Source organism: Coenobita brevimanus, chromosome 39 (genome assembly GCF_032717465.1).
Source record: "Coenobita brevimanus isolate Jiangsu-jjx chromosome 39, ASM3271746v2, whole genome shotgun sequence".
In the NCBI taxonomy this organism is placed as follows: domain Eukaryota; kingdom Metazoa; phylum Arthropoda; class Malacostraca; order Decapoda; family Coenobitidae; genus Coenobita; species Coenobita brevimanus.
The window spans coordinates 3,030,001-3,045,000 of record NC_136992.1 but is presented as its reverse complement, the minus strand read 5'-3'; the positions used below and the strand labels follow the sequence as shown (position 1 = coordinate 3,045,000).

The following is a 15,000-nucleotide window of genomic DNA, read 5'->3' as shown; positions in this document are numbered from 1 at the left end:
ACACACACACACACACACATTCATCTGTTATATTCATGCAGACACCAAACAATCGCATTAAAAAAAAAAAAGCCCATCCGAATCAACATTTTATTCATCCTCTGGAAGTTCCGGGTTGGGAAAGGTAAGCGCAGGTGTACTCATTAGCATATTTACGACCTTTATCCACTTTGATATAAGACGAGTTTCCTTATTTAACCCTTTCAGTCCCGATACCATTTTCTTATATTTTTCACGCTGCAGACAATTTTATTCAACTTACGAAGGATCTGGAAAAATGAAGGTGTTAATTAAGGATACAGGTAGCCCTTCCAGTTCCTAAGATCTCCGTAAGTCTGAAGAAAATCGTAGGAAGGTCGTAAAAGACTTCATCTGATTTAGGGAGGGAGGCGAAGAAAAGTCTTGGTTATACTAAAGCTAATCTGTAATTTTTTTCTCTCTTCCCTATAGGAGTTGCGGTCTCAGCTGGACTTACACGAAATCGCCAAGTACTATTTCGACGGTCAGGGCAAAGCGGTGCGGCCCATGATCACCGTACTCATGTCAAGGGCTGTTAATAACCACCTGCATAGCGACCACAGGTGAGTTGAGCTCCTTGGTTACTGATTTTATAGGCCCCCCTTGGCTATACTCTTTTCACTCTAACTTGGCCTAGATTTTCGTCCTTTTGCAGCTTATTTCACGTAGCTCAGTGGCAGAAAGAGACAGTGCTACTGCTCCACATGCTTTCCATAGCAATTCTTCGTGACAAGCATCATATTCTAGTGTTAATCTCTCCTTACAGTGCTACAGCTCCACATGCTTTCCATAGCACTTCTTCGTGACAAGCATCATATTGTAGTGTTAATCTATCTTTACAGTGCTACAACTCAACGTGCCTTCCTTACCACTTCTTCGTGACGAGCATCATATTCTAGTGCTAATCTCTCCTTGCAAATCAGTATTCATGATGGAGAGATGGCAATTTTAGACCAAGTTAAAGTAAAAGGGGTATAGGCGTGCAGTTACCATCTCACCAGTGTTGTGCTGTAACAAGGAAAAAACGCTAGAATGCAATGCTGGTCACGAAGAAGTGCCGTGGAATGGATGTGGAGTCGAAGTACAGGTCTTAGTCTGCCACTGAGCTACGAGGAATAAACTGTAAAAGGATGAAATTCTCCGCCAAGTTAAAGTGAATGGAGTATAGTTATTTCCTCTTTTATCTGACCTTTATTTTATGTAGTTGTTAATTTTTTTCACTTGCAGGTCGCTCGTTTACCTGTGTTTCTGATTCATTTGATTTTTCCTCATTTTTTCGCTATTTCTCATAAATTACTGACTTATAGGCCTATTATTTTTCAATTTATTACCCAACTTTTTTTTTCTTACGTGTGTTCGTAGCCCTTTGTTACCTGGATACCTTAATTACAGGTGTGTGTCAAGGTGAGGACGAGTAAAGAGGTTCCTTTGCACCTCTTCCTTAGCGATTTTTTTTTCCAAATCATCCATTAATATTCTTTTTTTTTTCCTTATATCTTTTTAATGTCGACATAGATTGCATGAATAGCACACAAGGATATAGTAACGGAGCAGAAACAGAAATAAATCGGTAAGGAAGAGGTGTTAGTAAATTTCCTAACCGCTTGAGAATAATGTCCATAGGACGAATCTGTCGGGGTATCTTCTCTCAGTCCCGGGTTCGATTCCTGGCCTAGTACAGGTGGATTAAAAGTTGCGGAATCATTTATAGGTCGCAGTAATAGTTGGTTTTATGCTTCCAGTTTTTAGTTACTTCTGTCAAGGATCGTCATCACCCACCTCCTCCTCCTCCTTTTCGTCTTTTTTCATCTTTCTTCTTCCTCTTCTTTCTTTCTTTTCTTTTCTTTTACCTCTTTTATATGCTATTTGTTCCTGTTCGATTGCTGATTTTATACACTTGTTTGAGAGTTCTAATACTATTTTCACTCTAACCTGGCCTAAAATTGTCGATCCCATTACCTCCAATGCTCACCTCTAGCATTACATTAATACCGGAATATATTGCCAGTCACGAAGAAGCGCCATAGAAAGGACGTAGAGCTCTAGCATTTTTTTTTTCTGCCACTGAGCCACGTGAAATAAGCTGTAAAAGGACGAAAATCTGGGCCAGGTTAGTGTAAAAGAGGTGTAGCTTCTTTTTTTGGAGGGGGTCTTTTTTTTGGAGGGGGTCTTTTTTTGGAGGGGGTCTTTTTTTTGGAGGGTCTTTTTTTGGAGGGGGTCTTTTTTTGGAGGGGGTCTTTTTTGGGAGGGGGGTCTTTTTTTGGAGGGGGTCTTTTTTTGGAGGGGGTCTTTTTTTTTGGAGGGGGTCTTTTTTTTTTTTTTTTTTTTTTTTGGAGGGGGTCTTTTTTGGGAGGGGGGTCTTTTTTGGAGGGGGTCCTTTTTGGGGGGAGTGGGTCTTTTTTTTGGAGGGGGCCTTTTTTTGAGTGGGTCGTTTATTGGAGGGGGGTCTTTTTTTGGAGGGGGTCTTTTTTTTGGGGGGGAGGGACATACTCCTTGTTCTTAGTTACATTTTATTCTAGTCTTCAGCCTGACCTTCATAACGACCACTAGTGATTCTGTTTATGTATCTATCGCCAGACGCCTTATTCCCGTAAGGGGCGGCCACAAATAAATCGCCTCCATGTCACCCTGTCCCCTGCAACTCCCTCCCTCACATATCTTCACCCCATCCCTCTATCTCGTCCTTGGTCTACCTCTTCCCTCCTCCACCTTACTCACATGCACTCCTAGTCAGTCTCTCATTGTCCATTTTCTCCACATGACCATATGGAGTAATAATATAAACCGTTTTGTTTATTGTTAAGTCCTTTACTGTGGTGACGTCTTCCTGGGTTAAATCTTTACTACTACCAGAGAGTTTTATTAAGCGTGGGGGACAGTGAGGGTGTTAGTGAAAGCCATAGCAGACCTTTCTAGTTCCAAAAGTCTCGTCTAAGCTGAGTAAAATCTTCATCTTCTACTTCTCCTCCTCCTCTTCCTCCTCCTCCTCATCTTCTTCTTTTTCCATTCTTCTTCTTCGTCGTCGTCGTCGTCGTCGTCATCATCATCGTCATCTTCTTCATTTTCTTCTTATATTTTCCTATCTACACATCTTCACATTTATTTATTATTTTTTATTTTCCATTACTTACTATTTCTTTATCTCATTTCCTGTCCACACCCTTTTATTTGGACTCCTTTATTTCCTCCCATCTACTCTCTACCCTCTTTATTTCCTTCCATCTACTCTCTACCCTCTTTATTTCCTTCCATCTACTCTCTACCCTCTTTATTTCCTTCCATCTACTCTCTACCCTCTTTATTTCCTTCCATCTAATCTTTACCCCCTTTATTTCCCTTCCTCTCTAGATCTTCCACTTACGGTTAATAATTTTCTTCCATTTTCATCAGTCTCTCTTTATCTTTATTCCTGCTCTCACGTTTAATATTCTTTATTTTTTTTATTTTTTATCTTTATTTTGCTTCCTTTCCAGTCTTCACGGTTTATTAATAGTCCTTCCTGTATTTCACTTCTTTATCATCTTTATCTCGCCTCCTGATAGCTCCTTTATTCACAGTTCATGCTTTCCTCTTCCATCTGCTTTATTTCGTCTCTGTTGCTTTACTTTCACACATATTCCATTTATTATCCTCCTTTTTTTTATTTGTTTCATATTTTCCTTCCCTTGCTTCCTTCCTAAACCTTTCATTCCCTTTCTTTCATTTTTTCCCTTTACGTCTCGATCGTGCTCTGTTTTAATTTCTGACCAAAGGTTTCCTTGGTATCACTCTCTCTCTCTCTCTCTCTCTCTGGCTTCCAACCCACGCATTATAATTTCCTCTCCTTTATTTTCCCCTTCCATGTGTATCATACCCTGTCCGTCTCGTTTCCCGCCTAAAGCCTTTTACCATAATCTTTACCATTGTCTTTACCGTCTGGTTTATTTCCTTTATCTTCTTTCCTGCAAGCTTTATTTATTTGCAGTCCTTTTATTTGTTCCTTCCATTATTATCACACCCTCCTCGTCACCTCTCCTCTTCACCTTCTTCATCAGTACACTTTCCCCTTTTCATCTGCTATTCATTTTTCGTTTCCACCTTTTTTTCTCATCTGGCATCTGTACCCTTCATTCCTGCACTCTGTTTTCCCCTCTCCTATTTCCTATTTACCTAATTTTTCCTATCCTAAAGAGGGGCGCCCTCACGTGGTGGCACAGACATACCCGAGCGACCTCTTTACCTGGTTACGCAAACGTCCTTCCTCTCCCCTCCCTGTCCCCCGTGAAAGGAAGATGGTGGACTGCAGGAGAGAGGTAACATCATCCTGCAGTCCACCTGGTTCACGTTTAATTAGAACCTAGAGCCGCAAATACTAGTACCACAAACCAATTTTTTCCAGTTTTCCGACCAGACCTTCCCGTGGTATCCTTTCCCTTCCCATCTGCTTTACTACCCCTTTCCCTTCTGCTCTGGCCAAACCTGTCATTTACTTTCCTTTATTTTCCTGTCTTCCATTCTGTTTTTACCATTTTTATTTCCAGTTCCAGTATCCTTTCGCTCATTCACTTCTATCATGTCCAAGCCTCTCATTTCTTTCCTCTCCATCTTGCTTTCCCTTCCCCTTCCCATCTTCCTTTCCTTCCCCCTCCCCATCTTTCTTTCCCTCCCCTCCCCATTTTCCATTCCCTCCCCCTCCCCATCTTTCTCCCTCTCCCCCTCCCCATATTCTTTTCTCTCCCCCTCTCCAACTTCCTTCCCTTCTCCCTCCCCATCTTCCTTTCCCTCCCCCTCCCCATCTTCCTTTCCCTCCCCCTCCCCATCTTCCTTTCCCTCCCCCTCCCCATCTTCCTCCCTCTCCCCCTCCCCTTCTTCCTTTCCCTCCCCCTCCCCTTCTTCCTTTCCCTCCCCTTCCCCATCTTCCTTTCCCTCCCCCTCCCCCTCCCCATCTTCCTCCCCCACCCCATCTTCCTTTCCCTCCCCCTCCACATCTTCTTCCTACTCCCCCTCCCCATCTTCCTTTCCCTCCCCCTCCTTATCTTTCCCTCCCCCTCCCCATCTTGTTCTCCCTCCCTCTCCCCCTCCCCCTCTTCCTTTCCCTCCCCATCTTCCTCCCCCTCCCCATCTTTCCCCCCTTCCCCCATCAGCTCCCCAGCAGTACATGCCACAGGGGAAAGAAAGGAAATACCACCCCATCCGGAGCTGACTTTCTCCACCCCGACCTTGGTGTCTCCTTGCCCAAGATCACTCCTTCGTTGCCTGCGGGTCTGGTCTGGGGTCTGGTGGGCTGGTTCGGGGTTCTGATGGGCTGGCGGGTTTCCGAATGATAGTCCAGTTGGCTGCTTTGGCTTTCCCAGGAGAGGCAAGGTTGATTTCAGGTAGATTAAGCAGTTTTTTTTAAGCTTAAGTTAGGTTCGGTTCGGTTAGGTTAGGTTTGGTTTGGTTAGAGTGCTGTAGGATAGGATAGACTGAGTTAGGTTAAATTAGGATAGGTTAGGTTAGGTTAGGATAGAATAGGTTAGGTTAGGTTAGGATAGGATATAATAGGTTTGGTCAGGGTAGGTTCGGTTACATTAGGTTAGGTTAGAATAGGTTAGGCTAGGTTAGGACAGGATAGGAGAGGTTAGGTTAGGATAGGCTAGGTTAGGTTAGGTTAGATTTGGTTAGGATAGAGTAGGTTAGGCTAGGGTAGGTTAGGTTAGGATTGGTTAGATTTGTATATGATAGAATAGGGTAGGTTAGGCTAGGTTAGGACAGGTTAGGCTAGGGTAGGTTAGGTTAGGTTAGATTAGGTTAGGCAGTTGGTATAGAAATAAAGTGGAGACGATCACCACAAGAAAGGAAAATTTAGCAGGCGATACTGGAATGGCGTGTGACAGGGAAGCAGACGAGTTAAGAGTTCGTGTCCACAGATTCGGAACCCATAGATAAAACTCACCTGAAGTCAGATAACTCATGGAAGTTTTAGATAGGCTGTGTGAGTGAAATTTCTTGGGTGCGGAACAATGAGGGAGTTACCGGATGTCTTCTAAGGTAACTGTGCTGATTAGTTACTTTACCATAACCTTACCAGACAATAGAATGATAATAGAGTCTGGTAAAGGTGTGGTAAATCTGTCTATCAATCAATCTATAGGCCGACGCCCTAATCCTGCAAAGGGTCGCCGCAGACAAAACGCCTTCAAGTCGCTCTGTCACCCATCATTTGACTGCCCTCACTCACTCCCCCCCTCCCTTGTATGGTAAATGCATAGGGCAAATGCTGAGGTGCCATAATTCTAATGTAAATGCTGAGGTGCCAAAATTCTGATGTTTCCTTCGTGGATCCCTGCACTGGTGGTGGACAGAATGATGTACTAAGGTATTTAATTACTGGTTAGAGGGATATTAGAGACTATTTCCTAACCCCTTTCCGAGAGACTCTCCTAGACTGAATGAAATCGTCCAAAAACACTCAAAATAAAGTTAAAATCCTCCAGAAGTAGTCAGAATAAAATTAAAATCGTCCAGTAGTCATCAAAATAAAGTTAAATTTGTCCATAAGTAATCAGAATAAAGTCAAAATCGTCCAGAAGTAATAAGAAAACATTAAGAATATATAGTGCTCAGAGGGATAATATTACCAAAATTTTTAATCCCCCCGCCCCCCGTAGAGAAGAAGCGGCGCCAAAATTAACTATAAGAACCATGAGTAAATATCTGTCTATCTATTGCCAGACGCCCTAATCCCGTAAGGGGTGGCCACAAACGAATCGCCCCCATGTTGCCGTGTGCCCACCATTTCAGTGCCTGACTCCCAGCTCACACCCCCCTTTCTCATATACCTCTCCACTCCATCCCTCCATCTCATCCTCGACCTTCCCCTGCCTCTCCCTTCCTCCACCTCACTCACATACACTCTCCCCGTCAGTCTCTCACTCTTCATCCTCTCCGCGTGGCCAAACCACTTCAGTGTGTTTCTGAGTAAATATAATAGGACATAAAGGCATCTCGTACTGAAGAGGTAACCGTGAATGAAGGCAGGAAGGAAGGTAATCAGCGTGGTGAAGGAAGGGCCGGGAAATTCATCTTCACCTTGCTGAAAAAGATACTCTGTTGTTACCTGGAGAAATTTCATAAGTGCGACGAGGTCATGGTTAAAAATAATGTTGACCTTTGACCTAGGAGTGTTTTCCCTTACCTGAAAATCCGTAAGTGCGACGAGGTCATTGTGCACAAAAAATGTTGACCTCTGACCTAGGAGTGGTTTCCCTTACCTGGAGACAGTCCGTAAGTGCGACGAGGTCATGGTTTAAAAATAATGTTGACCTTTGACCTAGGAGTGGTTTCCCCCGCCTACATCTAGTGGTTCATCGGTCGCCTCATTAAAACGCATAAAGGTAACTGATAAATCATTTTTTTTTTTGCAGGTGAAAAAAATTAAGGGAAAAAAATTAACGAAAGAAATCCATATGGAACGTTTTATTTTTTTTACAGGTGATGAACAGAGGAAGGACAAAAAATTAATTAAATAAAAAAATCACCGACCTTTTTTTTTTTTCAGGTGATTGGACAGAGGAAGGAGGAACATATTTAAAAAAATAATTCATAGCGAACTTTTTTTTTTTTACAGGTGATGAACAGAGGAAGGAAAAACAGATTAGGTAAAAAAAAAAATCCATGGAGCATATTACAGGTGTCCTCTGTTGATAAAAAGTCTGTTAACAGTGGGACCTGAACCGCTGTTGGTTGAAAAGATTTGCTGTTTTTGAAATGATCCGTAAACTTTTGGCTATTTGTGGCTTCCCTTAGCAGAATTAAGTTATGTATGTATGTATCTATCTATCTATCTATCCATCTATCTATTGCCAGACTCATTAATCCCGTAAGGCCACAAACAAATCGCCTCCATGTCGCCCTGTCCCGCCCCATTTCATTGCCCTTCCCCCAGCTCAGACCCCCCTCTTTCATATACTTTGCCACTCTGTCCCTGTCTATCTATCAATTGCCAGACGCTTTAATCCCGTAAGGGGTGGCCACAAACAAATCGCCTCCATGTCGCCCTGTCCCGCCCCATTTCATTGCCCTTCCCCCAGCTCACACACCCCTCTCTCACATACCTGTCCACTCCATCCCTAGTGTCATTAATTCCTGTAAATGCGACTGGGAGCGCGAAAGGCTTGGTTGAAATAATGTTTATATGTTTAGCTGGTAGTGATATTCTTTACGTTCTTGCACACTTTCTTTTACGTTCATTCACACTTTCTTTTACGTTCATTCACACTTTCTTTTACGTCCTTGCACACTTTCTTTTACGTCCTTGCACACTTTCTTTTACGTCCTTGCACACTTTCTTTTACGTCCTTGCACACTTTCGTTTACGTCCTTTCACACTTTCTTTTACGTCCTTGCACACTTTCGTTTACGTCCTTGCACACTTTCGTTTACGTCCTTGCACACTTTCTTTTACGTCCTTACACACTTTCTTTTACGTCCTTACACACTTTCTTTTACGTCCTTTCATACTTTCTTTTACGTTCATTCACACTTTCTTTTACGTCCTTTCATACTTTCTTTTACGTTCATTCACACTTTCTTTTACGTCCTTTCATACTTTCTTTTACGTCCTTGCACACTTTCTTTACCTCCTGTTCTCCCATCTTCTGTCCTGCATTTATAACGTATTTTTTTTCTCTCTCACCCCTCCCCCTCCTCGCCAAGTCTCTCTCCTCCCTTTTCCCCTTTCTCTACCCTTCCTCCATCACTCCTTTCTGTGCTCTTTTCTCTCTCCTCCCTCCATCTCTCCCCTCTTTCCTCTTTTCTCTCTCCTTCCTCCATCTCGTCTCTCTTTGCTCTTTTCTCTCTCCTTCCTCCATCTCTCCTCTCTTTCCTCTTTCCTTCCTCCATCTCTCCTCTCTTTTCTCTTTCCTCTTTCCTTCCTCCATCTCTCTCCTCTTTCCTCTTTTCTCTCTCCTTCCTCCCTCTCTTCTCTCCTTGCTCTTTTCTCTCTCCATCCTCCATCTCTCCTGTCTTTGCTCTTTTCTCCTACCTCCATCTCTCCTTTCTTTTCCTTTTTCTCTCTCCTTTCTCCATCTCTCCTCTCTTTCCCTTTTTCTCTCTCCTTCCTCCATCTCTCCTCTCTTTTCCTTTTTCTCTCTCCTTCCTCCATCTCTTCTCTCTTTCCCTTTTTCTCTCTCTCCTTCCTCCAACTCTCCTCTCATTCCTCTTTTCTCTCTCCTTCCTCCATCTCTCGGTTGCCTAAATAAACTGAAAATTTTGATTGAGAGAGAAAAATTGTTAACCGAAATATTCTATAACTCACTGGCAACTATACCCTATATATTCTTACTCGGCTCAAAATTTCCATCTCGCCGTCTTCAATGCATAATTATAGCAATAGATTAGCACTAGAATAGGATGCTAGTCACGAAGAAGTGCTGTGGAAAGGATGTGAAGCGGCAGTATTGTCTCTGCCACTGAGCTACGTAAAAGAGCAATTCAAAGACGAAAATTTGGGCCAAGTTACAGTAAAAGGATTATAGTTGTTCACTCAGGGGTGTAAGATCGATATATATAATTATGTAGTCGTTAGTTTGAAAAAAAAAAAAATACGCGTGACCAAAACAATAAGAAAAATAAGAGGAATTGAAGGATTTTTTTTTTTTCTTTTAGAGGGGGGGGGGCGTATGAGACAAAATTTAGCGAACGTTGCGGCATAATTTTGGAAATGTTGATGCCATGATTGTAGAAACGTTGATGCAAGATTTTAGGAAACGTTGATGCAAGATTTTAGGAAACGTTGATGCAAGATTTTAGGAAACGTTGATGCAGGATTTTAGAAACGTTGATGCAAGATTTTGGAAACGTTGATGCAAGATTTTAGAAACGTTGATGCAAGATTTTAGGAAACGTTGATGCAAGATTTTAGAAACGTTGATGCAAGATTTTAGAAACGTTCATGCAAGATTTTAGGAAACGTTGATGCAAGATTTAGGAAACGTTGATGCAAGATTTTAGGAAACGTTCATGCAAGATTTAGGAAACGTTGATGCAGGATTTTAGAAATGTTGATCCAAGATTGAAAACGTTGGCGCGAAATTAAGGGGAGATTTAAGTAAAAATTGGGAAACATTGAAGTAATATTTAGGTGATGCTGAGCCAGATTTAGGGAACGATGAAGAAAAATGTTGACGGTAAAAGAAAAGGGCTTAAAAAAAAAAATCACCTGAAGGAGAAAAATGAACAGAAAAGAGCAGAGAAAGAATTAATGATAAAGTGTAGATCTATGGAAAACACTAAGGTAAAAAAAGAGCCTGAAAAAAAAGAAGAGAAAATTGGCCTTTAAAAAATAGAGAGAAGAAGAGAATGAGGAGTAAAGAGAACAGGGATAAAGAAAGAAAAAGATAAAGCAGAGAAAATAAACCGTAAAAAAAGAACAGGCATATTTAATAAAGGCGGGGAGTGCATCAAACGACAAAGACATAAAGGAAGAAAACGGGAAGAATCAGTAAAGAAAAAGAAAGGAAACATTACTGGAGAAAAGGCAGAATTAACACCTTCTTTACCATGATGTATTTTGTACTTTTTTCGCATTAGAATTGCCTACCAAAAAATAAATAAATAAATAAATAAAATAAGGGCTCCATCTACCCCTCCCCCCTTTCGAAAAATCTCTTCTAATCTTAACTCACCTAAAGACAGAAAAAAAAACTATAATATAAAGAAAAGTCATTGTGCTGAACAGGTCATTGAAAGTACGATTCCCCTTTGCTTTACATATTTCATCTTTACATTAAAAAAAAAAATTCCCTTGCTTATTTCCATCATTATCCTCTAAATACTTTTTCCTGTAATACGGGAGTCAGAGAAACAGACAGGCTGAAATAGACACACACGAACAGACAGACAGACAGACAGACAAGCAGAAAGAGACACAGAGAAACACATACATACAGACAAACACATAAACAAAAGCAGACCAGAAAACACACACACACACACACACACCAACAGACACACAGACATAAACACAGGCAGACAGACAGACACAGACAGAGACACAGAGACAGCAACACATACAGACAGAGAAACAAACACATACACAAGCAGACAGAAGAGCAACAGACAGACAAACGGGCATAAACACAGGCAGACAGAAAGGCAGACAGACACAGACAGAGACAGGAAGACAGAAGACCAACAGACAGACAAACGGACATAAACACAGGCAGACAGAAAAAGACAGACTGACAGACAAACAGGTAGACAGACAGGTTAAGCGAAAGACTGGAATAAAAACAGAGAAACACAGGAATGGTTAACTGTGAGGCTCGTGTAACTCACAGTACTAGAGTTATCCGGATCGTAAGAGGGTAGGAAAAAGAAAAGAAATATAAGACGAATGATTAGAGAGGGGAAAGAATAAAAGAATGATGATGATGATGATGATGATGATGATGATGAGGAGGAGGAGGAGGAGGAGGAGAAGGAAGAGGAGGAGGAGGAGGAGGAAGAAAAAGAACAAAAATATATGGAGGGGAAAAAGCAAAAGGACTTAAATAAAAGATTAAAACGAGCGACATACCCACGATTACAGGTTAGAGAGAGAGAGAGAGAGGATGGGAAATACGTGGTCAGCATTATTCCAACTTTCTCTTATGACCTTCAGACGAACATCCTTCCCCCCCCCGTCTACTTTATTTGTACCCCTCCCCCCTCCTCCTCCCACTCCCCCTCCCCCTCCCACTCCCTCTTTCTTTCCTCCCCGTTCCCTCAAGTCCTTTCGCTCTTTCTCTACCTCCTTTTCCCTCACCTTTCTCTGTCCTTCATTCATAACGCCTTTCTTCTCTCTTTCACTCCTCCCCCTCCTCTCCACTCATATCTCCTTTACCCCCCCCCCCTCTCTCTCCTTCCTCCATCTCTCCTCTCTTTCCTCTTTTCTCTCTCCTTCCTCCATCTCTCCTCTCTTTCCTCTTTTCTTTCTCTGTCTTCCATCTCTCACCCTTTACCTCCGTTCTCTCTCTCTCTCTCTCTCTCTCTCTCTCTCTCTCTCTTTCTCTCCACAGTCATCTTCCCTTCTTCCTCTCCATTTCCCCCTCCTGTTTTCCTTTTGCACCCCATTCCCCTCCCCATTTTCCCTCTCTTTCCTCCCTTCCTCTCCATCCCTCCACCTCACTCCCCCTCTTCCTCTACCTTCCTCCTTAACAAGCTCTTCCTTCACCTACCCTACCTCCCTCTCCTTTCCCATCATCCCATCTTCACCCATTTCCCCTTCTATTCCTTTTTGTGCTAACCATTTGGATGCATTAAACACAGTCACTGGCCACGTGAAGAGTTGCTGGGATAGGGAATAGAAATGTACCCTATTCTTTTAGCGGTACATGTGGCTGAGTGACTGGTTAGACGGTCAGGTTGTGCATCAGTCAGTCCGTCCAGTCATCAATCCATCCAGTCATAATCAGTCAATCATTCACCATTTGATAGATCGTCCAGTCAGTCCATCCATCCATCCTCATACACAGTGCCCAGAAACTATTGAACTTCGCTGCTAAAGTTGCTGTAGGTGGAATGAAGAAATACGATCATGTTTCTCCAGTCGTGAAAGAGTTAAGATGGCTAAATATTAAACAAAAGCATGCATTTGATACGTACTGTACCATGTATAAGATACTGCGTGGTGTGTACCTTGAATTATTTATTTATGTCCTTTGCTACTGTGCATAACGTGACTGGGAGTGTAACCAGACAACAAAGTAGCCTATATGTACCAAGAGTCCTCACTAACACTGGTGCCAGGTCACTCGCTGTACTGGGCCCGAGCTCTGGAATGAATTGCCTGCTATGATAGTCAATGCCAGTAGCCTACCAGTACCCAAATCTAGGCTGCTATGTTTTCTTATGGGAGAGAAAAGAGTTTTATGACCTGAAATACGCAGGACGCATCCGCAAGATAAAAATCCCAATTGAGATTTTATCTTGCTCTAGATTTGTCTTCATTTGACTGATTTTTCATTTTTTCAATGTACTGTACTTACTATATATAGGAACATGTATCTTTATTAATAACCACTGCTTAATGGAAATAAAGTATTTGAATTTGAATCCATCCATGCATCCATCCATCCATCCGTCCATCCATCCATCTATTCATTCATTCATTCATTCATTCATTCATGCATCCATCCGTCCATCCATCCATCCTTCCATCCATCCATCCATCTAACCATCCATCCATCCATCTAACCATCCATCCATCCATCCATCCATCCTTCCATCCATCTAACCACCCCTTCTCTCTCTGCCGTCAGATTGTACGACTCCCAGCGTCAGATAGCCAAGGTAACAGAGATGATCCACACAGCATCCCTAGTTCACGACGATGTTCTTGACGCATCAGACACCCGCCGTGGAAAACCGTCCGTGAATTTCCTCTACGGACAGCGCAAAGTGAGCACTATACGTCTTTCACTTTAGCTTGGCCCAGATTTTCTTCCTTTAGAAGCTTATTTCACGTAGTACAAGAGGTGAAATATTAGGCAAACTTTGTAAACACACACACACACACACACACACACACACACACACACACACACACACACACACACACACACACACACACACACACACACACACACACACACACACACACACACACACACACACACACACACAAGAATCTCGTCCTTAGTGAGGTCATTGTGTGAAAATCTGGATGTTGAGAGGATAAGACATTATGTTCGTGGGGACAGGAAGATGATGATGATGATGATGATGGTGGTGGAGATAAATGGTGGTGGCGGTGGTGATGATGATGATGGTGATGATGATGACGGTGGTGGTGGAAATAAATGGTAGTGGCGGTGGTGATGATGAGGATCGTGGTGGAGATGGTGGAGGTAAATGGTGGTGGCGGTGGTGATGATGGTGATGATATGAAACAAAGAGGACGTTAGCAACCTGGACGTGGCTGCGTTAATGAGTACGGTAATGATGATGATGATGATGATGATGACGGCGGTGGTGACGATAATATTAATGATGGTGATAATACTGATAATGGTGATGAGATTAATAGTGATGATGGTGATGAAAGCGAGTCAGGTCACGACCGAGGTGAAAATGTGGGTTCAGCCTTGTAATAGTTTCAAGGTATTCAGTAGCTAAAATATAGGTGTTACGTATCAGAATTTAGCACCTCTTCCTTCCCCAAGACCGGTCAGACTCATAGACAAAATCCGTTCCCGTAACCCTGCAGTCGTACGCGCAACGGATGACGTATATACCTTCACATGTCACTACTTCAGCACCAATACCCACCGTCCCTGTCACCACTTCAGCACCAATAGACACCGTTCATAGTTAATAAATATTACGGCTGTTCTGTTTTTCATTCAGGACTGGTGTGATGGTATTTGTGCGTGTGTGTGTGTGTGTGTGTGTGTGTGTGTGTGTGTGTGTGTGTGTGTGTGTGTGTGTGTGTGGCATTTTGGTCGATTTTTTTTTTTTTAATTCAGAATCCAAAATTTATCCCTGCCTGTGGTTATGGTCTCGCGTTCATTCCAATGGCAATCAATCAGCCGACCACTTTACCAGTAGGTCGGGATTCTCTCTCTCTCTCTCTCTCTCTCTCTCTCTCTCTCTCATCTGACAGATTAATTAACGAGCATTAGAGCAACAAGTGATGAGATTTGGGGCGAAACAAGGTCAGGGGTCAAGGTCAAGGCGATAAATAAATGGAAGGGGGGGGGTTGATCCCTGGACGGAGGTATGCGCACTGTGAATGCCCTTGTTCTTCCTGCGACCAGACGATTTCTTTCAGCTTTGGAGAGAGAGAGAGAGAGAGAGAGAGAGAGATGCAGTTCTAACCAGTTCTATTCAGTGAGAGAGAGAGAGAGACAGACAGACAGAGAGAGAGAGACAGACAGACAGACAGACAGACAGACAGATACAGAGAGTGGGAGGGTGGAGAAGGGGAGACAGACAGTGGGAAGGCGAAGAACCACATCGAGAGAGACAGACAGACAGACA

The 15,000-nt window shown here is 42.7% G+C and overlaps 1 protein-coding gene across 1 annotated transcript in view; it reads left to right on the top strand.

Moving 5' to 3' along the window:
• Window positions 1–15,000, top strand: part of qless (decaprenyl diphosphate synthase subunit 1 qless) — a 183,569-nt gene that overhangs the window by 142,067 nt on the left and 26,502 nt on the right. Inside the window, exons 7-8 of the mRNA XM_080270026.1 lie at window positions 451–581; window positions 13,281–13,419. Coding sequence (XP_080126152.1) covers window positions 451–581; window positions 13,281–13,419 — 270 coding nt within the window. The remainder of the gene's footprint in view (window positions 1–450; window positions 582–13,280; window positions 13,420–15,000) is intronic.